At 46.3% G+C, this 27,059-nt stretch overlaps 1 protein-coding gene across 1 annotated transcript in view; it reads left to right on the forward strand.

Annotated features, from left to right (window-relative positions):
• Nucleotides 1-10,836, forward strand: part of NFS1 (NFS1 cysteine desulfurase) — a 40,077-nt gene extending 29,241 nt beyond the window's left edge. The window contains exons 9-13 of the mRNA XM_044985189.1: nt 518-623; nt 2,015-2,096; nt 8,064-8,147; nt 8,284-8,373; nt 8,926-10,836. Coding sequence (XP_044841124.1) covers nt 518-623; nt 2,015-2,096; nt 8,064-8,147; nt 8,284-8,373; nt 8,926-8,989 — 426 coding nt within the window. The 3' untranslated portion in view covers nt 8,990-10,836. The remainder of the gene's footprint in view (nt 1-517; nt 624-2,014; nt 2,097-8,063; nt 8,148-8,283; nt 8,374-8,925) is intronic.
• Nucleotides 10,837-27,059: the final 16,223 nt, after the last annotated feature.

Genomic DNA, 27,059 nt, shown 5'->3' on the forward strand with positions numbered 1-27,059 from the left:
ATTCTCTTATTACTGAATCCAGAAGGCATGTCTTCAGAAAGAGAACTGGGTGCACATAACTCAGTGTGGATAGCCCCCTAGCTGCCATAGTGAAGCGGACATCTCCATTATGCAATGGGCATTTGTGACCATAGCAAAACAGGAGCGCTCTGTCATACTGCAAACTACTCTCACTTTAACCATTATTTAAAGAGTTCTAATATTGAAACTCAAACCTTTTGTGTTTATTTGAAAGGTCACTGGATAGTTCTTATGGGTAAAGTTTTCTTAACTGATTATTTGGTTTGTTTTGGGCAGCAGGCTGAGCTGGCAAATACCAAACTACTAACTCAAAGAGTTGTTTTAAAAGGGGTACCAGAGATGAGGCTTTTAAAAAATAAGTCTTTGTCTGTCTTGCCATAGTCCAAGTACTGATGTCCATGCCCAGGCTGGTAATTGTGTGTGGTTGGAAAAGGAGGGAGAGTTGAACCCATCAGCCATTTATTAGACTGATCTCTCTCTCGCTTTCTTTTGTTAGTATGACTATAAGCGAATCTCTGTATTGGCGGACCGACTCATTACAAAAATAATGACTGAAATTCCAGATGTGGTTATGAATGGAGACCCAGAGCATCACTATCCAGGTATTAGCAGAATCTCGTATTTCTCTGGTTACAGAATCCACCCCTTCCTGCAAACTCTGCTTTTTCTGTTATTTTGTAAATAGAAGTTTTTAACCCATCTGGTTGAGATGAAAACGTTCTAGAAGGTCCCTTAATGTGAACCAATACAGTGATGACTTCCTAAGATTGCAGGCAGCCTCATGCTGTATGTCTGAGAGCTACGAACTGCCCCACTCATCTCAATGATGTGTTGATGCTCAGCCCTAATAATAGAACCTTAAAAGGAAAGATTGAAACTTTCACTGCTGCTCATTTTAACAGACACATCTGGCTAGTTGTCTAGATGCAGTGGTGGTGATATGGGATGGGGTGACTGATTGCTTTGTGAGTGGTTAGTGAAGCCATGACCCTGTTCTGTCTCTCTGGTCCTTGGCTGGCTGGTTTTTGCTCACGTGCTCAGGGTCTAACTCATTGCCATATGTGGGGTCAGGAAGGAATTTGTCCCTGGTCAGACCGGCTGTCGCTTGGATTTTTTTCACCTTCCTCTGCAACATGTGGGTGCGGGTCATGTGTCAGGATTATCTGAGTATATCTCACTTAATGCCTGCCTTTGGAGGGGCCTCAGGCACTGAGGCACCTCAGTCCCTCCTGTTCTCTGCCTGTGGCACACAGTAGTCTAGGTTTCTATAGGTGGGCATACTTTGGTCTCATTTTTGTTGTTGGTTTAGTGTGGGGGTGGTTTTGGTGGCCTGTGATCTACAAGAGGTCAGATTAGCTCTGGTGATCCCTCTGGCTTTGCCAGACATCTTGTTGCCCCTGATGCTTTTATGGAAGCATTTTGTTCTCTTGTAACAGCTTCCCCTGTGCAATTACACCCTGTCAGTATAAAAGACCGAGACAGTTTGACAATTTGGGGATTAAAAAAAAAGTTTAAATGCCAAAGCTGAAGTCTGTGTTGGATTTAGTACCAGAATGAATAACCGGGGGCACAGACTTTGTTATTTAGTTATTAATTCAGTAAAAACTCCTAGTTAATATAAACCCAGCAGCTGCCGCAGGAATGTCAGTGCACTTCAGGAATGATGGGGTTTAGTTCCAGTGAACTGCAGAGTCCCTGGACTGCTTCCCTTTGGTCTATAGCCTGTTCCAGGACTCAGGCCAAGTGACTGAAATAGGAATTAGACAGTCGCTATCCAGAGGCAAGGGAAGAGAAATCCTGAGGGACTCCGCAGCCTTGATGGCCAGTCCTACAGGCCCTCTGACCTCTGCCTGCCCTGCCTTGAACCTGAGTCTGCATGCAGGGAGCCCAGTGGAACTTGGCTCAACATGGTACAGTAGAATGGCGCCCTCCTGTGATGTGGGTTAGGACTTTCCCTGGAGTTCAACTGATACTATTTTTTTAAACTATGCAGGCTGCATCAATTTATCTTTTGCGTATGTGGAAGGAGAGAGTCTGCTGATGGCTCTGAAAGATGTGGCTCTGTCTTCAGGAAGGTAAAGTGTGGAAAATTGGGGCAGAAGAGGAAGCTTTTGCTAAAGCACTCTTGAGAGGGAATGCTGTCTGCTGATGGAATCACACATCTGGGAGTAGGCACCTCTATGCCCTTTATTCACTCTGTCAGTCTGAAAAGCAGCTGTACTGTGAGATGGGACCTCTAAAAATGGCTCCTTGGGTCACCACATCAGATCTGTTCTGTTTACAAGTAAAAGTGGAATTTTCTAACTGCCAGCCTTGCAGACTCAACCTGGAATCTGAGAGTCAAGCTGGACTCTTTTTTTTTTTTCTTTTTCTTCGTATGCATCACCTCTGGTAATGATGATTCTCCAGCAAAATGCTGTCCTCAGTTTCGCCTGTGTAACCTCATGGCCTTCAGTAGAATTTCACAGGAATAATGGTGAGCATAATTTGACCATTGTAGGGGTACATATGCAACCCCACTAAGGAAAGTAGTTAACAATTCCTGTGTTTGATGCACAAGCAGTAAGAGAATCCAGTGCACTTTCTCAGAGCTCTGTTGACTCTGCAGGGCTGACAGTAGTAAAATCTTTTTATCACTAACATCAGCAGATCTGATACTGATACACATGGAGCGCAAGTCTGAAGAATACAAAGGTGCCATTTTTACTTTACTTTTCAGAGTAATGGTCTGAGCTGGAAATTTATCAGCCAGAAATGTGTTGGTTCTAGTAAGCAGAGCAGTTTGAAAGGAAAAGACTTTCCGAATCCAGCTGAAACTAAATACAGCCCTGTCAAGAGGCCCTGCAGTTAGAGCTGTCATCTTAGTCCACATCTTTCCATTTGTGCATGTTGCAAAACTACTGAGCAGGTGATCAGCGTGGGAACTTGTTCACTTGAACCCCTGCTCTGCCCGTACTGGGTGTGTTGTAGCTTTACGGGAGAGGTGTGTTGGCTGTATCCAGGGGCTGCAGGTTAGCCACAGAGCTGCCTGTACAATATCTAGCAGTGGCTAACTCTAGGAGTCCTTCCCTCCCTTGAAGGACCACTAACTTCATGTGAATTTGGGTTCTCTTCTTCCCCCCCTCCCTTTTTTTTTTATTTTAAGAAAAACATGGACCATTTTTACTATATTAGAATCCTTTTCAGTACTTAGATTTTGCTTTGTTAGTACTTAGAAATAGCTTCCTTTTCTGTGCCTCAGGTTTCCCCTCTGTAAAATGGGGGTAATGATACTTACCTGCTTTTGATGTCCTTTGTGTTGTAAGCTGCAGCAGTGCTGACTATAGTCTCACTCAGGATTCCAGGCCTTTACATTTGTCACTTTTCAGATTCTCTTGGTACTTAAGGGGTCAAAAGGTGGTTTTCAAAGCCATGTTTGATCTTTGGTTTATAGAAATGTGTCCCTTGGTGCATTGCCATCCTCTGTCCTGATCTGCTCTTCCTTTTCTACTCCCACTCTGTTCTCCTAAATCTTCATTTTGCATCTGCCTCTTTCTGTCTCTCACAGTTGGCAACATCTGGCCTAACACAAGGAGAGCAGGGTTATAGAATCATAGGAGTGGAAGGGGCCTCGAGAGGTCCTCTAGTCCAGTGCCCTGCACTGAGGCAGGACTAAGTATTATCGAGGCCATCCCTGATAGGTGTTTATCTAACCTGATCTTAGAAGCCTCCAATGACAGAAATACAGCAACCTCCTTAGTTAATTTCTTCCAGTGCTTAACTAACCTGACAGGAAGTTTTTCCTAATATCTATCCTAAAATCTCCCTTGCTGCAATTTAAGCTTATTACTACTTGTCCTCTCCAAAGTGGTTAAGGAGAATAATTTAACACCCTCCTGTTTACAGGACTGGCTCCAGGCATCAGCCCAGCAAGCAGGTTTTTGGGGCAGCACGTCCGACAATTCGGCGGCGGGTCCCTCACTCCCTGTCGGAGGGAAGGACCAGCCACCAAAGATGGAGCGGTGACGGTAGAGCTGATCGCGACCGTGGCTTTTTTTTTTTTTTTGGCTGCTTGGGGCAGCAAAAACCCTGGAGCTGGCCCTGCCTGTTTATAATACCCTTTCTTGTTCTTAAAGACTTATCATGCCTCCCCTCCCCCAGTCTTCTCTTCTCCAGACTAAACAAACCCAGTTTTTTCAATCTTTCCTCATATGTCATTTTTTCTAGACCTTTAATTATTTTTTGTTGCTCTCCTCTGGACTTTCTCCAGTTTGTCTATATCTTTCCTGGTCCCCAGAGCTGGACACAGTACTCCGGTTGAAGCCTTATCAATGCTGAGCAGAGTGGAAGAATTAGTTCTCCTATCTTGCTTACAGCACTCCTAGTAATACATCCCAGAATTATGTTTGCTTTCTTTGCAACAGTATTACATTGTTGACTCATTTACTTTGTGATCCGCTATAACTCCAGATCCTTTTCTGCAGTACGCCTTCCTAGGCAGTCATTTCCCATTTTGTATTTGTGCGATTGATTATTCCTTCCTAAGTGGAGTATTTTGCATTTGTCCATATTGAATTTCATCCTATTTAATTCAGACAATTTCTCCAGATTTTCAAGATTCTGAATTCTAATCCTGTCCTCTAAAGCACTCATAACCCATCCCAGATTGGTATCATCCACAGGCAAGTGTACTGTTGAAGATATTCAATAGAACCGGACTCAGGACAGTTTCCTGTAGGACACCACTCAGTATATCCTTCCAGCTCAGTTGATATCGACTCTGAGTATGGTTTTCCAGCCAGTTATGCACCCACCTTATAATAGGTTCATCTAGGCCATATTTCTCTAGTTTGTTTCTGAGACGGTCATGTGAGGCAGGGTCAAAAGCCTTACTAAAGTCTACACTTCCACCCTATCCACAAGGCTTGTAACGCTGTCAAAGAAGGACGTTAGGTGGGTTTGACATGATTTGTTCTTGAAAAATCCATGTTGACTGTTGTTACTTTATTTTCTTCTAGGTGCTTACATAGTGATTGTTGGAGCAAATAATCAATTATCAGTTCAGATACCAAAGTTAAGATGACTGGTCTGTAATTCCCCGGGTTGTCCTTATTCCCCTTTTTATAGATAGGCAAATACAGTGCCATCTTCCTGTCCTCTGGTATCTCTCCCATCCTCCACAAGTTCTCAAAGATAATCACTAATTCTTGGAGGTCTCTTCAGCCAGTTCCTTAAGTATTCTAGTATGTATTTCATCAGGCCCTCCTGACCTGAAGACCTGTAACTTGTCTAAGTAATTCTTAAGTTGTTCTCTTCCTATTTTAGCCTCAAATCCTACCCCATTTACACTGATGTTCACTAGCTTAGTGGTCCAATCACTGCTATATTTTTTTAAAACAAACAAAAACAGGCATTTAACTTTGGCCATTGCTGCATTTTCTGTTGTTGTCTTTCCCCCTCATTGAGTAACAGGCCTACCCTGTCCTTGATCTTCCTCTTGCTTCTCAGTTATTTGTAAAATGCGTTGTTACACTTTCTATAAGCTAGTTTTGTGCCTTGGTCTTTCTAATTTTGTCCCTACATGCTTGTGTTGCGTTTTTATATTTGTCCTTTGTAATTTGACCTTTCTGCTTGTTGTGTGACTCTTGCCTCACTTCCCATCTTTCCTACCCATTGAGATAGTTTGCTCTTGTGCCCTTATTAAAGTCTTTTTTTAAAAACTGCCAACTCTCCTGAACTTTTCCCCTTAGACTTGCTTCCCAGGGGATCTTATTTACCACTTCTCTGAGTTTGCTGGTCTACTTTCGAGAAATCCATTGTCTTTTTATTGTGCTGTTTTCTTTCCTACCATTCCTTAGAATCGTGAACTCTGTCATTTTGTGATGACTTTCACCCAACTTGCCTTTCACCTTCAAATTCTCATCTAGTTCCTCCTCATTTGTCAGAATCAAATCGAGAATAGCCCCTCCCCTTCTCATTTTTTCCACCTTCTGTAATTAAAGGTGGTCTCCATTGCATTCCATGAACTTGTTGGATAATCTGTGCCCTGCTGTATTATTTTCCCAACATATGTCTGGTCCACCATCACCACCAAGTCCTGTGTTCTGGATGATTTTGTTAGTTTTTTATAAAAAGCCTCAGCCACCTCTTCTTCCTGGTTTGGTGGTCTGTTGTAGACAGACACAATGACATCACCCTTGGCTTTTTTATGCCTTTTATCCTTACCCAGGCATTTAACAGGTCTGCCTCCCACTTCTATCTCAACCTCAGTGCAAACATATACATCTTGTATATACAAGGCAACACCACCTCCCCCTTTTCTCTGCCTGTCCTTCCTGAACAAGCTGAACCCTTCTATACCAGCATTCCAGTCATGGGAATTATCCCACCAAGTCTCTGATGCCAGTTATGTCATAATAGTGAGTATTCAGTAGTATTTCTATAGTCCAGTTTATTCTCCATATTTCTTGCATTAGGATACAGACATCTCAGATGTTCATTAGATTTCTCCTCAATATATCTTTTTATCTGTCCTTTGCTCCTCTGATTGTCCATGTTTCCCCCAGATTCCAGCCCTTCACCCACATCTCCATGTTCTGGACTTACCCATGGGCTTTTGTCTCCTGACCCTGTCAAATCTAGTTTAAAGCCCATCTACCAGGCTAGCCGGTCTGTATCTGAAGATACCCTTCCCCTTCCTGGATAGGTGGACCCCATCTGTGCTCAGCAGTCCTTCTCAGATCAGGATCCCATGCTTGAGGAAGCCAAAGCCTTCCTGGTGACACCATCCGCTCAGCCATGTATTTACCTCCAGAACGTGTCTGTCTCTGCTCAGGCCTCTGCCCTTGACCAGAAGGATAGATGAGAACAACACCTGTGCCCCAATATCCTTCACCCTCCCTTCCAGAGCCCTGTAATCACTCTGGATCTGCTCTGGGTCAGACCTGGCAGTATTGTTAGTGCCCACATGGACAAGCAGCTGGGGTTAGTAATCAGAGGGCTGGGGGGGAAGGGTAGCTCAGTGGTTTGAGCATTGGCCTGCTAAACCCAGGGTTATGAGTTCAATCCTTGAGAGGGCCACTTAGGGATCTCGGGCAAAATCAGTACTTGGTCCTGCTAGTGAAAGCAGGGGGCTGGACTCAGTGACCTTTCAAGGTCCCTTCCAGTTTTGTGTTTTCTCAGGGAGGGATAGCTCAGTGGTTTGAGCATCGGCCTGCTAAACCCAGGGTTGTGAGTTCAATCCTCAAGGGGGCAATTTGGGGATTGGTCCTGCTTTGAGCAGGGGGTTGGACTAGATGATCTCCTGAGGTCCCTTCCAACCCTAATAATCTATGATCCTCAGCAATCCCTCTGTAATGTCTCAGGTACAGGCCCCTGGCAGGCAGCACACCTCCCAGGATGCCAGGTCAGGCCAGCAGATGGATACCTCTGTCCCCCTGACCATCATCATCCTTCGATGCCTCTTGGGAGTGGTGGCTGCGATCCTTGCAGCCTTGGTCTCCTTCACTTTTGCGGGGGATTCCTCATCCTTTATTGACAGGGCAGAATACTGGTTTGTCATCTCTATGGCTGGGAGCCAGAGTGGAGCACTGCCTGCTGCTGGAACTAACTAGCAGCCAGATTTCTCCCTGTGAAGGAGCCATTTCCGCCTGCCCTGGTGGTGCCACTGCAATCCTCTCCAGCTGATTTCTTTGTCAGAGTGGAGGTCTCCACATGCATATTTGCACTCTTCTCTTTCCTCAAACTGCTGTCTCACTAACCTTGTTCCCAGCTACTGCTTCCCCTCTGCCCATCCTTCTCTTCTGCTGTTTCTGGAATCCCCGGTCTTGCCACAGTTCCTGATTACTTGCCTGCGCCGTCTTGTTTTCACTGACTCTCCCCCCCCAGGGACCTGGGGTAATTATGTGTTTTGTAGAGAGCCATGGAGACTTATGGTGATGCTTAGAGTCTAGAAATCAGATATTCTTCAGTAGAAATTACTGCTAGTACAGAATGTTAAACGTCATTAGTATAAGAGCTGTATGTGAAAAAAGGGCAAAATTCTTTCTTGCCCTTTTCCTCAGTGCTTGCACATCTGCCTCTCTGGAGCCATCCTATGTGTTACGAGCAATTGGGACTGATGAAGACTTGGCTCACTCATCCATAAGGTCAGTGATATGACCCTTGCTGTCTTTTCCAAATTGTTTCCTCTCCTACGCTCGGAGCAGACTCTGTTCTCCTGTCCTACCTTCCCATGTGTGCACTATGTTAGCACCTACACAGTACTACTTTGCTTTGTTTTAGGTTTGGCATTGGTCGTTTCACTACAGAAGAAGAAGTAGATTACACAGTGCAGAAGTGCATACAGCATGTCAAAAGGCTGAGGGAGATGAGGTGAGCCACTTCCTTACTGAGCTTAAAAGACAATGAATTACTGCACATTTCCGCTAAGCTTTTGTGGAATGTGTAAGGCCCTTGATTTCTGGTTTTCCTTATGTTTAAAATTGTGGGAATTGGAGTGTTTTACAGAAATTCAAAAATGGGTGAAAATCCATGCAAAAAGTTACCTTCCCAGTTCTCTGGGTAAATACCAGGGTTAATACTGGGCCTCCTCTGGCACCCAAGTGGGTTGCTATCACCTGAAGGATACTAGAGAAAATAGAGAAGAAATATTACTTGAACGGAACCCCTATGCCAAAATAACAATCTCTCCTGCTGCTGAGTGAGACACAAGGGCCTGGAGCCAGGAGAGAGCAGGGGAAATCGAGACCGAGGAAGAGCAGGAGGGCGGGAGACCTGCCCTTCCTCCCCCAGGAGGGAAATTTTTTTTATTGCTTGTCAGATTCCTTGAACAGATACAGAAGCATCTTATTTGTGGTTGATTGTTAGTGATACCATTATCCTTGGCATACCAGCTGACATCTAATTTTTTTTTTCTATTTACAGTCCACTGTGGGAAATGGTGCAGGATGGAGTTGACCTAAAAAGTATTAAATGGACCCAGCATTAGGAAAGCTGTTGAGTTGTAACCTTGTACTAGATGGATGTGGATTAAAGTGAATTTTCTGTACATTCCTGAGGAAAGCCATATGGCATTTGGTTTTTTACATAGTCAGTCTGGTGGTAGGGGTCTAAACACAGAATCTAAGAAACCAGAACTGAGGTGAAGCTGAATCTCGCACACTTATTTACGCACAAGATAACTTGCACTGTGACCTAGCTTCCTTGGAATTGCATTTTCTGTCACAAGAGTGAAACTGGGCTCTTTAACCCTGATTTCTCTTGCTGCAGAAGAGTCCCTCTTTTAGGAGGTTCGCCTTTCTTGGCATCACACACATGCTGCAGCAGTTCTGTTTGTGGTAAAGCTTTATTGCCAAGAGCCTTTTTTCACTTACTCCAGTGATTTTTATTTGATTCAGTGATATTAGTCTCAAACAACAACCTGCTTTCTGTGTTCAGATAGTTCTACTTACATAAGGCACCTCTAAAGGAAACAGAAATCTTAGTTTATGGTTCTAGAATGGTGTATACTTGTGTTAATTATATATTTCAGACTCATTCATATCTGCAGTTAAGAGCCCCTTTCCCAATTGAACAAAAGATTTTTGCCTCTTCCAGTTTGGTTTAGTTTGATTTTTGCAGTTCTACCTTCTTATATTTGTTTCTCTCCTGATCCTCATACAAGCCAATATGTGTTTTTAACCCAAAGTATTCTTCCACCTTTCCAGAATCTAGGATAGGATGATGCACTTTGCTGTCTGCATCAATTGTTTCTTTCCATGCAGTCCGTCTGTTTGCAAGTAAAGAAAGAAAAGTTGTATGTAATAGAATGTATTTCTGGGGCTGGGAGGGAGCAGGATACATTGGCTTCAGTGGAAGTGGAAGCTTTTAGTTTGGCAGGAGTGGTGACACAGAAAAGACACCAGCTCTAATGCATGGAAATGCTTTACATACTGTTTGCTCTTTTCTTGGTGATGGAACCTTTCTCCACTACCCATCAAGAATATGACCATGGGCAATAGCATCCTAATTTCTTTATGGGGCCTGTTGTCTTCCCCATATTCTAGTCTGCCAAACCGGTTCTGTAGGTAGGAGGTAGGAATAGATGAGCTCTGAGGAGAGTTCTTGACACTCCAGGTTTACACCCTTTTTGTTTCTAGAGATCGTCATGGGAACAGCATCCATTCCAATCAGGCATTGGGGAAAATGTCCATTAAATGGGTCGGGCTAATTGAATTAAATGTCAGTTTTTGGTTTCTTGCCTTCTTTTAGAAATTTAACCCTACGTTATAAAGTGCCTTTTTTTTACCCAGCTTTGTATGCAGACTACTCCTCAGAAGGTAGCTGGTTCACAGATGAATGCTGTGCTAGCCACTCGATCCTAGGCATCCTACTGACAATGCATATCTCCTGTTGGAGGCAGCAGAGAGACATCTCCTGACTACCTTGAGGATGAACCCAGACATGAAAGCTGTCTCCTGGAACCTCAATCTCACTTTGCAAGGTGGTGTGCCCTGCAGAGCCCTGCAAACTCTGATCAGGAAGGCTTGTGTTGTATCAGTTGCACCGAGGAGAGTAGATTTGCCCTTTCATAATAGGTGCAGATATTCTTGGATCACTCTCTGTTTGAAGTGGTTGGTGGCTTTAGCAGTTTTAATATTGTTGAGATGGGAACTTATGATTTCAAAAAATTTTAAAGACTTGATGTATAACCGGCTTTCAAAAGAGTTGTAATATATACCTTGTGCATATAGGTCTGAGTAACCATGTAGTAACACTTCCCAGCATGTTATAAAAACATTTCTCTGAAATTGTTCTGCTTCCTGCATTGTAAATATAAATATGATTTAAACTTGATTGTTTTCAGTTATACATTTGGAGGAAAACAAATATAAAATGGGGTGTTAATTATTCTATAGGCCTGTGTTTGGGATCCAAGATTTTGGATGAACAACTTAAAACGGAGTAAGCCTATTCTGAAGGGGATGTGCTCAGATTTCTCCTCTTGGAAACTCCCTGCAAGTCTCTGAATAATCTGCATTTGTTCCATGAATGGCATTCTCTAGTGACAGGTGCAGCTCTGCATATGGTGTAGACAATGGATATCTGCTGTACTTTGCCCTTAGATTTTTCAGTCAGAAACAATACCACTCCCAATAAAATTACATACATAAAATAGCCCACATACAATATTGTGAACAGATTATGCAGGTTGAGGACTTAAAGACACTTAGGTTAGTAAACCACCACCTACTCTGCCATTAAGGATCTAGAATGATAAAACTCCCAAAGCTTAGCCAAAGTCTTTTGTGAGCTCTGTCTCCTTTCTAGATGTCTTAGAGTTTGATTAGATGTCAGACAGACTCCTCAAACTTATTATACCTGCTCTGATTTAATACCAGATGGTTTGGATCCTTGATCATTTGAAAAGAGCCCTGACGACTTGAACGTGAGTAACATCTGAAGTAAGAAGACTGAGACTTTAGTACTGCAGGAAATGGTTTGGGCAAAAAGCGACCCTCCATTCACGGATGTATGTTTCAAAGTGTTAAATAATGATAATGTTTGCAGTGTTGTTGTAGCCATGTTGGTCCCAGAATATTAGAGAGACAAGATTGGTAAAGTACTATCTCTTATTGGCCCAACTTCTGTTTGAGAGAGACAAGCTTTGGAACTTACACAGAGCTCTTCTTCAGGTCCTGAAGTTGGTTCACTAAAAGACAATACATCACCCAGCTTGTTGCAAATAATGACAATGTATGAGTCCAGATGGGGAAAAAAAAGAAATTATGGTGATCCTTCCAGTCACACAAGTGAAAGAAGAAAAAACAAAGTAGTGGAGGTGAACCATTGGCTGCTCAACTGGGGTGAAGCTGAAAGTTTTGTGGAGCATGGGGCTACAGTAAGATTGGGGGGGTAGGTGAATGGGCTGGCCTGCATGTCACAGGTAGATGAGCTAACTTGCTTAGTTGGAGACTAGCTGCAGTAGCTAGGAAGGTATTAAACTAACAAGGGGGGGTGGGGTGCTAAGAAGGTACACGCTCAAACTCTGTGTATTGTGAACAAATTGAACCAATGTGACGAAGTGAAAAAAGGAAAACTATCAATTGCTTATAGTGCTAAGGTGTCTGGCTGCCAAGCAAGAAGAAATCTGATATAATTGGTATTACTGAAATCTAGGGGGGTGATTTGCATGCTAAAATCACGAGTTATAAACTGTTTAGAAAAGGTAGGGAGCATGGCACTCTACATTAAACACCATTACCTGTTTTAAAGTTATTGATAACTCCAAACCACGAACTCTTGAATGCATATGGATCAATGTACTAATTAACACAGCCCAGATGGGGGGTGCTGGCAGGGGTCTGTTACAGATCACTGAATCAAACCAGAGAACAGGATCAGTTATTCCATAAGCACCTGTCTATAATGTGTGGACTTCAGTTTGGGAGACAAATGCTTAAAGCTCTCTTGCAGCCACTAGTAAATCATCATTAGGGTTTCTAAAAATTATAGATGGTAATTTACCTCACATCAGGAGCAATAATTTTGTTAATTGTTTTGGACATCATTCTGACTGATAAAGATAAATTCATCACTGGACTGGAAGCTGATGAGTGCTTAGGGACCAGTGATCATGGCCGAATAAAATACACTCCTAGCAAGTTATGTACTTGGTGCTTCAAAAGGGTTAATTTCCCAACACTGATGAAAATTGAGTATAATTGGTTAGGAGGGAAACCTTAGAAATGCGAATGAAAGTGGGGACCCTGGAAGAAGAGAGTATGTGATGACCAAAAAGCTACTATCCCAAAATCAAGGAAGAGGACAGGTTTGGTTAAAAACCCATCCTGCTTCTGTGGTGAAGTGAAGGCAGCAATTAGAAATTTAAAAAAAAGCAATATACAGGTGATAAAGGGGGAAGCAAATAACTTCACATTTATATTGATTGCTATGAAATGCAGAAAATTTATAAGGGGAATGACTTGAAGAGCATGATCTGTTTAGCTTATCAAAGGGCAGACTGAGAGGTGACTATCAGTGTATAAGTATCTTCAGAACATACCAACTACTAAAGGGCTCATCAATCTAGCAGAGAAAGGCAGAACAAGAACCAAGGGCTAGAAGCTGAAGCCAGACAAATTAAAATTAGAAATAAGGCACATGTGTTTTAACAGTGAGGGTGATCAACCATTGGAACAAAACACCAGGGGAAGTGATGGGTTCTCCATAGCGCAGTGGTACTCAAACAGGGGTTTGCGAGGGTACCCCAGGAGGTCTGTGAGTCATGTCCAGGGCCACCAGCTCCACTGATCAACTCCTTCCCCTCCCTCCTAGCACCTTCTGCACCCCACTCAACAACTGTTCCATGGCATGCAGGAGGCACTGGGAAGGAGAGGGAGGAGCAGGGATGGGGATGGGGCCTTGGGGGAAGGGGTGGAGTGAGGGCAGAGCCTGGGGCTGAGCAGGGGTTGAGCACCCCCATGGAAAATTAGAAGACAGCTTGGGTGTCCATGAACATTTTAAAATTAAAATGGGGGTCCTTGAGTTGCTAAAGTTTGAGAACTGCTGCCATAGTGTGATATCTTCATATCAAGATGGGGTGTCTTTCTGGAAGTTATGCTTTAGCCAAACACAGGCTATTGGGTTCAATTCTGGAGTAATGGTAAAATGTAATCATCTGTGCTATACAGGATGTCATGCTAGGTGATGGAATGGTCCCTGCTCGGATCCTGTAAACAGGAGGAAGATGGCTTTTCAAGAACACACTGCTTGTAATTTTAACTTTGACACTTGTTACTGAAAGAATCAGCTGCGAACAATCACCTTCCCACCCACACAGCCAAATCTTTTGGTCCATGAGCAACTCAGTGTTTTTCTGTTAAGTTCTTCCCTCTCAAAGAACTGGCTGTCTTCTTTGTTTTACTGTAGTTTGCCACCAGGTTCCACTGTAAAAACCCTATTTTATGCTTTTTAGCCATCTACCTATAGTTTGTCTTAGAAAATTCATTTGTCCTGAAAATTGCTGGATTTTCTACGAAGGCAAGGAAGAATTTTTCTGCAGTGTTTGAAGAAAATTGGTCAAACTTCTTGTTACAGGTTATTAAAAGTCATCATAGTTTTAAATTGCACTTGACATTTGTTTCATTCTAGTTGTCCCATTATCCCTTCTCCTGGTGGTGCCTTGCCCTGCATCACTTCTGCTCCCAGACCCATGTCACTCCTCTTAGATGCTCCTGGAGTACAGCATCAAACTCAGCCATCAGTTCCACGATTTTAAGGAAGTTTCCATTGTATGGCACATACAGCTGATCTGAAGTGCCACGCAGTGCTAGGTTTTGGGTAGCAAGCATTCTCACAATGACAATGAGCCTTTTCAGAACATTTTGCCAGTAAAGAGACTCTGATGCAATCTTCTCTTGATGCTGGTCATCTATGGTGGCCTTTAACCTTAGTCTCATCTCAAGCTCTTTCCAGCTATGGAATGCTCTCTGGTTATTTGCTGCTTTCTCATGGCATGCCAGATTTCTAGCCAGGTATTTCCAGTCCTTTGTTCCTATAGAACCCAATGTGGCTGGAACATTAGACTGGAAGAGTTTGCAACAAAAAGAGTATGCAGCATTCTGGGTTTTTGAGTCCATAAGCCATAGCCTCTCCACTTTGTCACCATTGGGGATTTCACGCCAGTAATGTGTTGGATGGAAACTTCTGTTTTAATTGTCTTTGGGGAACATTAAGTTTTTCACTTGCTGTGGCCAATGCAGTACAAGGAAATCCCTCAGGCTACTGCTCAAGTGGGTTCACAGTCCTGGATCATCTAGACTTAAGGAACTAAACTCAGCAGCAGCTGTTTCTTGCGCCTCCACCACACTCTTCTCTGATCTACACTTTTCTTCAGGAATAGCAGCAAAGAATCCTGTGGCACCTTATAGACTAACAGACGTTTTGCAGCATGAGCTTTCGTGGGTGAATACCCACTTCTTCGGATGCAAGTCTTGCATCCGAAGAAGTGGGTATTCACCCACGAAAGCTCATGCTGCAAAACGTCTGTTAGTCTATAAGGTGCCACAGGATTCTTTGCTGCTTCTACAGAACCAGACTAACACGGCTACCCCTCTGATACTTCTTCAGGAATGTGCATGGTTACATCCATTTGAGATGGAGATATGGATGCTGCAGTAGCTGCCAGGTCACCTTCAGTCTGACTAACTGGAAGATCAGGCATCTCCTCACCACTCACATCTTCACTGGGGTCGGAAGGCTCACCATAAACATTTGTGTCTATGTATCTCAGGAGAGCTCCTTCCTGCTTAGATAGACAAGCTTCCTTTGCTTGCTTTTTTTTCCTGAATGCTGCCCCAGAAGGGCGTTTTCTTCTTTCACTCATGACTGCTGTTCTGTGCCAGCTGTAGTGGCTCTCACCACTCAGTTGAAGGGACAAATAAGCAGGCTGGTAGCAGGGCCTGAGTGAAGACCTAACTGGCTCCTACTACTTCAGTTGACTGCCTGTTCTCCTCAAGTGGGTTCAGGGAAGCAGCAGGAAATAGGAAGCTCCTGGAGAAGCTGGTATTAATCAGTCCAGGCTCCTGGGGGTGCTAGAGAGGTACATAAGAGGCTCCTCCTCCTCTCTCTCCCTGCAGCTCCTGCTGCTTTCTGTTCTTCCCTCTCACCTTTTCGCCTGCCTGCCTATGTCTCCTGTGCCCTCCTTCCTCCAGCACAGCACTCCACCATCTCTGTGCATCTAGAGCAGAGAGAATACATGTGCACCGGCAGCAGACGCAATTTTCTACACTCTGGGTCCTAGTGGCGCCCCCCACCCAGTCTGGCACCTGAGATGGCCTCCTCAGTTTGCCTCATGGTAAGGCCAGCCCTGGCAACTGTACACGGTTCCTTTGTTGTCTTCAATAAATTGCTGGTTTTCCTCCAGAGCTGTTTTTTTAAAGACTTTTCCAGCCAGCCCAGTACATTATAAGCTATCTAGGCTTTTCTCTTCTCCCCTCTCACCCTCACTCAGATTCATTCCGTCCCTATTTGAATGGGCCTTGTAGACAGCCAAATTTTCCCCTCTTTTAAATATATACACATTGCTCCTTTGCTCCCTGTACTTGTAAACAGACCTTTCTTTCTAGGGGCCCCCTGAGCCCCTCTCCCCTCTACCTGCCCCTCCCTCCTGCATGGAGCTGTCCCCATCCTGAGTCCCTTTTTGGCAAAACTGGGCATTTGTTCATTTGCTCGTGCCAACTGATGATGGACAAATGCCCAGTTTTGCCAAACAAGTCGGGATGTCTGGGGCAGGGCTTAAAAAGGGGACTGTCCTGGCCTATTGTCACCCTAGACTGTAGTAAGCGCTGCCCTGGGAGCCTGGGCAGCTGTGGGGAGCCCCAGACCCTCCACCTGCCCTGGGCTAGGAGCTGGGGTGCCTGAGAGCAGCCCCCAGACCATGTCCCTGCCCCCCAGAGTGTGCCATCCAGGACAGGTGGAGGGGCCAGGGCTCCCCACAGCAGCCTGAGCTCCCTGGGTAGCTCTTACCACAGCCCAACTTCTGGTCAGGGAGGAGGGAGGGCCATGGGGGGAAAGGGGAGGAGCAGGGGGTGGGGCCCCATGTTGACAGTGTGTGTGTGCAGGGGGGCAATGTTATTTGTAGCCTGGGCCCCAATAAATCTTAAGCTGCCTCTGAGGGCAAGGAAAGTGCGCCTCAGCCCCTGCTACCCAGGGCTGGAGCATGCTCAGTGCAAATGGAAACTTCAATTTAGTTGCCAAATTCTAAGATGGCTTTATGGAGCCTGTGCAATCCAAGATTTTAAAAGGCTTGTAACTTGGCTAACATTGGGCAGATTTTCATGAGGACAGACATCCCTAACACCAGGTCAACCCTTTGCTAAAATTCAAGCCCCTGCTCCAAAGTATGGAGGCATTCAAGCTTCTCAAGTGAATGGTTGTAACATATTTCTATCCTAATCTAAAAAATGATTTGTGCTGAAATAACACTGTCCCCACCCCAGCCTGAGGCAGATACCCAGCAAGGAAAATTTCAGCCCAAATAATTAAAGTTTGGCAAAGTTATAAGCAACTAGAAACAGGATCTTATAATGGTAAGTGTCAGGAAACCTGAAGTATATGTGTTACTCCCAGCAATGCATGCAAATACAGAGTAACTACTTCAAATCAGTTTAATCCCTCATTTATGTACCAACAAGGGAGTTAAGTATGGCTGTAGAATGTAGAGTGTAGAATGTACAGTATTGTCATTTTATTTCAATGCCTCATCTTGGAGTGGTTATTAGTATATTCCTGTTTTGTGAATTTGGGCAGCTCTACAGGACCAGCATTGTAGCGGATTTTTAGATATGCAAAGTAATTTTATACATTCATACAGATATTTCAGAAGTTGCATGAATTAAGTATTTAGTCATCTCTTTACCTGTTTATTCCCATACTGTATGTGCTGTATAGAGCATTCCCTAATTGTAATATTCTTTGGTAAATGTGCACTGTGATGGGGCATTGGCCACACACTGGCCTCTAAGGGGTTATTAGAGCCCTAGGGAGGCTGTGCAGGAGGCAGCCAATTAAAGAAGGTCTGGGTCGAGCAGCCAAGCAGGGCATGGCAGGCCCATAAAAGAAGATCTGCAGAGAGAGCCCAGTCAGTTATCTCCTGGAGCTTAAGAAGGGAGGACTGGGTGCCTGGCAGGAAGAAAAAAGCTAGCTCCCTGGACAGAACAGTGCTACTAGCAGGGACCAGGGGAGCTAGAAAGAACTCTTGCCTAGCTGCTGGGATTTGCAGGCTGAGGCAAGAGTAAAGAGGGTGCTGGGGCCAGGGCTGGCTCCAGGCACCAGTGCAGGAAGCAGGTGCTTGGGGCAGCCAATGGAAAGGGGCCAGAGGCAGGCCCTGCTCACAGAAGCTGGCAAGGAAAGAGATGATGTTGCAAAAATACACATACCTAAAAGGTACCAGAACACTCGGATACTTGCACATTCCGCACAGATAACAAGGAACAGGCTGACCCATCCTAAAGATGGGCAAAAGGGTAATATGATGGATAGCGTTGTTTTGTTCGAACCAACATGTACAAGGTGAGAGACGGCACCTTTCAGCGCAGAGGGGTTGTATCTTGCTACATAGAGGGTTTGCACCTCAATACGTCAGGAGTGATGTGTAACTTGTTTGTATAAGAATTCACCCGAGGAGTTGTCTTTGTCCAGCCTAGGGGGCAGTGGAGAGTCCCGCCACTGACTCAGCCGGTCCATTGTCAGGGGCACATATTCATAGTACGTCCTGTAGAGTCTGCTGAAAACTATTACTGTGCTTCGTTTGACAATAATCCTGGCCGGGTGCCTTCGTACCTTATTGGAGTCTGTGGTCATTGGGGGTTCTCTCAGGGTCTGCTGTGCCAGCTATCTGCGCAGAGCCAGGGCAGCACACTGAGGGAACACACACACACGCAGCTGACTGTTATCAACAGTGAATAGAGCAGAGCACCACACCAGTGACGTCTGACAACACCCCCCACCTACAGGAGCAGCTCCCATTGGCTGGGGCAGGGCAGAGGATTAACTAGCACGCACAGCAGGTGGCTGTTGAGGGGTCATGGCACATGCCTCTCCTGCTGCTGCTGGCCCTCTTCTCCTTGCGCTCTTCCTGTGGCTGGGCTCGAGCTGTGGCATATGCCCTGTGGCAAACTGCATTCTGTCGCCCCATTGCAGGCACCCAGAAGTTGGAGGTATATATCCCTGTCTCCGAGTGCTGGGAATGGGGCTGCACCCCCATACCCCCTCACTGCATCCCTCCACATCCCAACCCCCCTGCATCCCCATCCCCTTCACTGCATCCCTCCCTATCCCAACCCCCCCACATCCCCCTTGCTGCATTCCTCCCCATCCCAACCCCCCAGCATCCCCATCCCCCTTGCTGCATCCCTCCCCCATCACCACCTACCCATCCTAGCACCCCTTACAGCGCTCTCTCACCCAGGGGTGAGCTGCAGACGGTTCGCAATGGTTCGCGCGAACCGTTTGCTAAAATTAGACGCCGGACAGCGAACCGGATGCTAAAGTTCTCTGTCCGGCGTCTAATTTTAGCAAACGGTTCGCGTGAACCGTTGCGAATTCTGCCTCCACCTCCTGCCATGAAGCTCCTCCTTGCTTCTCCTCCCCCAGGCTTCCCGCGAATCAGCTGTTCCCGCGGGAAGCCTGGGAGGGCTGAGAAGGCCCAGGAAGACAGAGCTCAGGTAGGAAACTAAGGGGGGCGTGTGCCCCAGCCGGTCCCTGGCCGCGGCCCGTCCCCGCCTCCCCGGCCGCGACCCTGCCTGGCCACCCGGCCCCCCCCCGTCCCCGGGTCCCGTCCCCCCCGCATTCCCGGCCGCGACCCTGCCCGGCCCCCCCCCGTCCCCGGGTCCCCACCCGACCCTCACCGGCTGCGGCACGGCCCCGCGTCCCCCGTCCCCGGCCGCGACCCTCCCCGGCCCCGCGTCCCCGACTCCCCCCGAACCCCTCCCCGGCCGCCCGGCTCCGGCCGCACCCTCCCCGGGTCCCCGCCCGACCCTCCCTGGCCGCGTCCCCCCCCCGCGTTCCCGGCCCCGCGTTCCCGGCCGCGACCCTGCCCGGGCCCCCCCCCCCACGGGGGTGTCTCACTTGTGCCATCTAATTCCCGGGACCCAAGATGGAGGCTGCGCTGGGGCCTGGCGGGCTCCTGCTGCTCCTCCTCGTCCTGGCGCTGCTCGGCCCCGCGGCTCCGCAGTTCCTCAGCCAGGTACCGAGCGGGGAGACTCGGCCTGCGGCGGGGCGCGGGGTGGGGGCGTGGCGCGGTTTCCATCAGATACAGGGGGTAGAGTTTGGGTCCGGGGCTCTCACTGTACAGATTGTCCCAGCGCCCCGGTGCGCGGGGGTAGGGGCGCACTTGGCATACCGGGGTGCGCGGTGTGGGGGTACTGAGGGGTGCGTGTACATGGTGAGAATCAGGCTGCCCGTTTGAAAATACAGACCTGATATTTGCTAAGTGCTGAAACTTGACATTGATGATCTGTTTTCCAAATGCATTTTATTAAAATTTGCTTGGGTGATTCCATGTTATCAGACTGCACCAAAATGAGTTTACCAGGAATGGATCTCTCCTTTTTTTTTCTCTAACTTTTCTTGTGTATGGAAGGGAATGCTGCAAATTGATGGTTTATGCACATGTTAATATTTAGAAAAACAGCTGGTTAGGGGAAGAGAGAAAATACAGGTATTAAAAATTAATTTGCACATGAGCTGTATTTTTTTCTTTGTATTTTTAATGCATACATCCACATCTTGACAGCTCTGTGCTATAGATTAACATTATGCTGTAGTCTCAAATCTTACTTTCGCTGCTACATGATTGAGCCAAGAAAATGTTACAATATAGAGAGTACATTGAGGGGTGGGGTTTGGTGCTGAAATATATATTCATATGATTGGCTATTGTGAGCTAGGGATTTATTTTGGTACTATTTAAGGGTTGCTTTTGTTGGAATTAGGGGCTACTTCATGAGACCTGTAAACAATAACCTCTAGAATTACTCCCTCCCCAACCCAACAACTGTGTCTATGTTGATAGTGAAATGGTGAATAAAGCAACCTCTAATTACAGTAGTTGTGAACTTCAGAGCATCTTATCACAGAAGTACCAAATGGGAAACTGCTGTTGGGTTAAGTAGTCAATTGGGCTGTTAACACACAACTGATAATATATATAGTTTTTTTGTTTTGTTTTTTTACAAAGCTCTCCTCAAGGTAACTGTGTAAATAAAATAATATTTTAAGAAGTCTGGTAGCAAGCCCATTAGTGGTACATCCTGTTCTGCAAGTAGGAAGCCTGAGTTTACTTCCCGGTTTCTGCCTCTCTTCACACCGGGCCTTAGTTTGCTAACTGGGAACTCTCAGCTGGGAAACCATGGCCCTGATGCTGTTGCAAACATATAGCATGTGCGTAACTGTTGGTAGGATTGGGGCTTTATAGAGGTTTTCTGTCTGTAAAAGATACAACAGCTGTCAGCATTGACATCTCTCTTTCTGTGTTGGTGGGATGTATCTACATTGGCCCAGAAACAAGTGAGGCAAGAATGACCGAGTCTCAATTGTTCTTTAGCACCAAAAAGTTACTATCTGTTTGGAATGTTCCTTATCACAGTTGATAATTGTCAGAAGGACTCCTGTGTGGATTGAAGTTGGGGGGGGGGAATGAAACAAATGATTGAATAGGAACAAATGTTTTGTAGCTTGATAGCTTTATGCATGCTTTAGAAATGTATTTTAGATATAGAAGGAACAAAATCTTCATTGCTGAGCAGAGTTACTCTTGACTAGATATGAACTGACTTGTCACAATGTAGCTGCTGCTGCAGATTTGAAATTGAAGGTCCCCAGAATGAGAAGCGCATGAATTCTCCCTTCTCCCCTGTTCTATGTGGCTTCGCAAGACATGTGTTGTTTAAAGGGACACAGTGAATGGTAGACTAATCTTTACTCTGCATAGTTTTGGATCTGCAGACCTGTGAGTGTGTTTCACAGATCAGAAAACCACTATCACTTTTAGTTAGGTCTGGATTTGGCATTATGTCTGTATATTCTGTAACTTTGACACTATGTGGACAGAATACTATCAACTGCTTGATGTTTTAAACTTTTTAAACATGATGTTAAAGCTCCCCTTCAGTGTAGGTTAAGAATGTATGTTTTTAAGTTAGGAAAGGTGTTCTGAGAAAACATGACAGGAAAGGATTGAAAAACCTGGACATACTAAAATGACTTGAGTCTGAGTCATTTTGTAGGTTTGAAATGCTTCTGCTTTAGCTCTCGTATTTGAGTACGTCACTTGTTGCTCAGTGCCTGTCATTTCCCAAAAAAGCACTTATGAAACATGGACTTTCCCTTCTTTTCATAATTTTTTTGGACAGCAGCACAGGTTTTCGCCTTGTAATTCAAGTGAATCATTCTGCATCATTCTAGAGAGGTTCAAGAGATATTTCACAAAGTTATCTTTTGTTAAATTCTTTTTTAAAAATATGTTCAAACTGCACTGGAAGCTTAAAAAAATGAGGGAAGATTAAAACAGCCTGGAATAAACATCCTTCAGGTCCCTCAGTCTCTTGACAAATTAAAAGCAGCTAGGAAATCACAAGGCAAAGTAGCAAAGAGTCCTGTGGCACTTTATAGACTAAGGGCTTGGCTACACTTACAAGTTGCAGCGCTGGTGGAGGCTTTCCAGCGCTGCAACAACACCCCGTCCACACTTGCAGGGCACAACCAGCGCTGCAACTCCCTGGTTGCAGCGCTGGCTGAAAACCCATCCCGGCAGGGGTATAAGGAGTGCAGCGCTGGTGATCCAGCGCTGCCCAGCAGGTGTGGACACTCACCAGCGCTTTACCTGTCCTCCAGGGAATAAGTAGTTATCCCAGAATTCCTGTTCAGCCACTCTGCACATCAGTTTGCACTCTACTGCTCTTGCCTCAGGTGACCCGCCCTGTAAATGCCCCGGGAAATTTAAAAATCTCCTTCCTGTTTGCTGCAGCCAGGTGTGGAGTGCAATCAGTTTTAATCAGTTACAGGTGACCATGCCTCCACGCGGCAAACGAGCCCCAGCATGGAGCACTGGTGAATTGCAGGACCTCATCAGTGTTTGGGGTGAGGCATCTGTTCAGGCACAGCTGCGCTCCGGCCGTAGGAATTACGATATCTTTGAGCAGATATCAAGGGCCATGCTGGATCGGGGCCATGATCGGGACGCAGTACAATGCAGGGTGAAAATTAAAGAGCTGCGGAGTGCCTATTACAAAGCCCGAGAGGGGAATCGATGATCCGGAGCTGCTCCCACGACCTGCCATTTTTACAGGGAGATGGATGAGATACTTGGGGGTGACCCCACTGCCAATCCCAGGATAACGATGGACACTTCTGAGCAGGCTGGGGGACAGGAGGAGGAGGCGGAGGAGGCGGCGGAGGCGGAGGCGTGGGGGGGGGAGGAAACCGCGAGTGAAGCTCCTGGCATGGGGGAAGAAACCGCAGATTCCCTGGAGGCATGCAGCCAGGAGCTCTTCTCAAGCCAGGAGGAAAGCACCCAATCGCAGCAGCCAGCAGTTGCAGAAGGACAAGCAGAGGAGCGTGTTACCGGTAAGCGGCTTTTATTTTCTGGGTGAAATGTTTCTGGAGAGGAGGGGGGGTTATGGATGCATGCATGCCAGCCTCTAGATGTGGAATAGCCCGTTGATGTGGTCTATCACGTCGCGGTAATCTGCCTCAGTTATCTCAGCAAAAGCTTCATCCAGAGCGTGGGCAATATGCCTGCGCAGGTTTATAGGCAGAGCCACTGTGTCCCTTGTCCCAGTGACGGTGACGCGTCCGCGCCACTCTTCTGCCAGTGGTGGGGGGACCATTTCTGAACACAGGCAAGCCGCATAGGGTCCCGGGCAGAATCCACATTGCTCTAAAAGAGCCCCCCGCTGTTCCCTAGTGACTCGCAGTAGGGAAACATCTTCCAGGATTAAGTCCTGTGAAAAATGTTGGGAGACTCTTTAGTGAAGAGATAGGGAGATAAGATCACCCCTGCATCTGCATCTTCATTTCACTCAACCCCTCTAGCACTCCAGATTACCCGAAGCAACCAGCTCCCCTCTTACACCCAAGCCCCACTTCTCCCCATATAAGCACTGCTCACTCACCATGTCGTGGCTTCTGTAGTGTTATGCGTGTGGGTAAAAGAATGCTTAAATAAGAACTCACTCCCTCAGTGTAACAATTCATGTCTGGAGATAGTGGATACAATGCTGCCCGTGTTAAATGTTGTCATTTCTGTTTCTACAGTGACCTTGACTACTGGACTGCCCAGATGTTCAACATCACAGAGGCTTCAAAATTTGAGAAAAAATCCCCGAAAGAGCAAAGAAGACATGCTGAAAACTGTTCTTAATCAGTCTGCTCGAGAGAGTAAGGACTTGAAGGATTGGCGAGAGAAAGAAAGCAGGACACGCAAGAGAAATGCAGTGGCCAAGAGGAAAACCACGGAGCGGCTGCTAAGCATCCTGGAGCGCCAAGCGGAGTCTATAGAGTCACTCGTTGCCATGCAAGCAGAGCACTACCGTGCTACTCCCCCACCCGCCCCGTCCTTTGTGCCTTGTGCCCCAATGTCAGCTCAAACCACCTTTCCCCAGCATCCAGGTTCTTACCACCACCAGCTGCCTCCAACACCTGTATGTTCCCCAACCAGCCCTGATACCTACCACCACCCTTACCCTCTGCATTCAACCCCCATCACCATGCAGTATATGAACCCTGAAGTGCAGGATTCATTAAACAGCAATCCAGACAGGGCATATGCAAACTTGTGACTGTACAGTTCACCAACCCACACCCCTGCCCTCTTGTGTTCATGAAATGTTGTGTGTCTGTCTGTCTGTCAAGGAAGTTTTTTTCTTTTCAATAAAACAATTCTTGGCTTTGAAAACAGTCTTTATTATAGCAGATAGTGAAAGATACCTTAGCCCAGTAAAGAAAGAGGCACTACAAATCATATTATTATTATGGATAATAGAATAACAGTGTAAGCAGTGCAATTCACTCCCATGCAAGGCAGCAAACATTATTGTTGGCTTTCAGCCTCAAATTCTTCCCTCAAGGCATCCCTAATCCTTGTAGCCCTGTGCTGGGCCTCTCTATTAGCCCTGCTCTCTGGCTGTGCATATTCAGCCTCCAGGACTTGAACCTCGGTGGTCCATGCCTCACTGAATGTTTCACCCTTCCCTTCACAAATATTATGGAGGGTACAGCAAGCGCATATAACCGCGGGGATGCTGCTTTCCCCCAAGTCTAGCTTCCCATACAAGCAACGCCAGCGGGCTTTTAAACGCCCAAAAGCACACTCCACAGTCATTCTGCACCGGCTCAGCCTGTAGTTGAACCGGTCCTTGCTCCTGTCAAGCTTCCCTGTATAGGGTTTCATGAGCCAAGGCAGTAACGGGTACGCGGGGTCTCCAAGGATCACAGTGGGCATTTCGACATCCCCTACTGTGATCTTCCTGTCTGGGAAAAAAGTCCCTGCCTGCATCTTCCTGAACAGGCCACTGTTCCGAAAGATGCGTGCATCATGCACCTTTCCAGGCCAGCCTGTGTAAATGTCAATGAAACGCCCGCGGTGATCCACAAGCGCCTGGAGAACCATAGAGAAATACCCCTTACGATTAACGTACTCTGATGCCAGGTGGGGGGGGGCCAGAATAGGAATATGCGTCCCATCTATCGCCCCTCCACAGTTAGGGAAACCCATGTGTGCAAAGCCATCCACAATGTCCTGCACGCTCCCCAGAGTCACGGTCTTTCTTAGCAGGATGCGATTAATTGCCTTGCAAACTTGCATCAAAACGATTCCCACGGTCGACTTTCCCACACCAAACTGGTTCCCGACCGACCGGTAGCTGTCTGGAGTTGCCAGCTTCCAGATTGCAATAGCCACTCGCTTTTCCACCGTCAGGGCAGCTCTCAATCTTGTGTCCTTGCGCCGCAGAGTGGGGGCGAGCTCAGCACACAGTCCCATGAAAGTGGCTTTTCTCATACGAAAGTTCTGCAGCCACTGCTCGTCATCCCAGACTTCCATGACGATGTGATCCCACCACTCAGTGCTTGTTTCCCGAGCCCAAAAGCGGCGTTCAACGGTGCTGAGCATTTCCGTAAATGCCGCAAGCACTTTAGTGTCACACGCGGCAGGCAAATCCATATTGATATCATCGTCGGACTCCTCACTGTCACTTTGGAGCTGAAGGAATAGCTGGACTGCCAAACGTGTTGTGCTGGTGACACTCATCAGCAGAGTCCTCAGCAGATCGGGCTCCATTTGCCACAGAAATCGCGATTCACACAGAGAGTAACAGAAAGACACTCACAATGGCGCCAAACGCTGCTGGAAAGAGTGAATGCTGGGATGTGAAGTGATGCACCACGGGGCGCTGGCAAACAGGAAGCGGAATGACCCGCACACTTCCTTCCCCTTCCCACAATACTCAGCGCCAAAACGGCGCCAAAACGGGACGAGGTGCTCTGTGGGATAGCTGCCCACAATGCACCTCTCAATACAGCGCTGGAAAGTGCTGCAAGTGTGGCCACACTGCAGCGCTGGTAGCTGTCAGTGTGGCCACACTCCAGCGCTGGCCCTTCCACAGCTGCATGACCAGCGCTGTAACTCCCAGCGCTGCAACTTGTAAGTGTAGCCAAGCCCTAACAGACGTATTGAAGCATGAGCTTTCGTGGGTGAATACCCACTTTGTCACCCACAAAAGCTCATGCTCCAATACGTCTGTTAGTCTATAAGGTGCCACAGGACTCTTAGTCTGGATCTGTAAAAGCAGCAAACACGGCTATCCCTCTGATACAAGGCGAAGTAGTTAATAATCTCTGCTGTGTAAAACTAGGATGTAAAAGAAATACAATACAGTTCTGAATGCTAGGTCAAGAGTTAGATTATGTTTAGGTCATTTGGTTTTCATTTAGTTTTTTTATTCTTAATATGGTCCTGATGAGAAGAATAGATGAAGTGCGAGGGAGCTGGCTGACAGCACAATGGGCTGGGTCCTACAATTTTATGATTGTTCTGATTTATATCGGCAGTAACTGAGTTTAGTTATCTAAATTAATTTTCCCCTGGATGGCTGTTTCTAGTTTTTGATAATGTGATTTTTCCCTTTTGATTATTTATGTTGATTATTTCTTTTGATGTGGCCTACTAACTTGTCAGAAATGTGGCATATATACTTAGTGTGCATACCATTATTTTTCCTGCAGATAATATCTGTTGTTGGATACTAAAAACATCTGAAATGTTTTTCAAGACAAAAATAGTTTTTCATTGGTGAGATATTAAGATATTCTCCACTGTGTCGACCACATGGGTTCTGGGGGGCCATTGAGAATGAGAGGAGGGGTTGGGTGGAGCGGCAAGGGGCAGTCAGGGGACAGGGAAGGGGGGGATGGGTCAGGGGTCTCGGAGTGTGTGTGTCAAGGAACATGAGGGGTTGGATGGGGCACAACCCCCCCCCCCGGAGGGGGGAGGAAGGAGGGAACCCGTTGTTAAAATT

The sequence above is a fragment of the Mauremys mutica genome, chromosome 13 (assembly GCF_020497125.1).
Source record: "Mauremys mutica isolate MM-2020 ecotype Southern chromosome 13, ASM2049712v1, whole genome shotgun sequence".
NCBI lineage: Eukaryota > Metazoa > Chordata > Testudines > Geoemydidae > Mauremys > Mauremys mutica.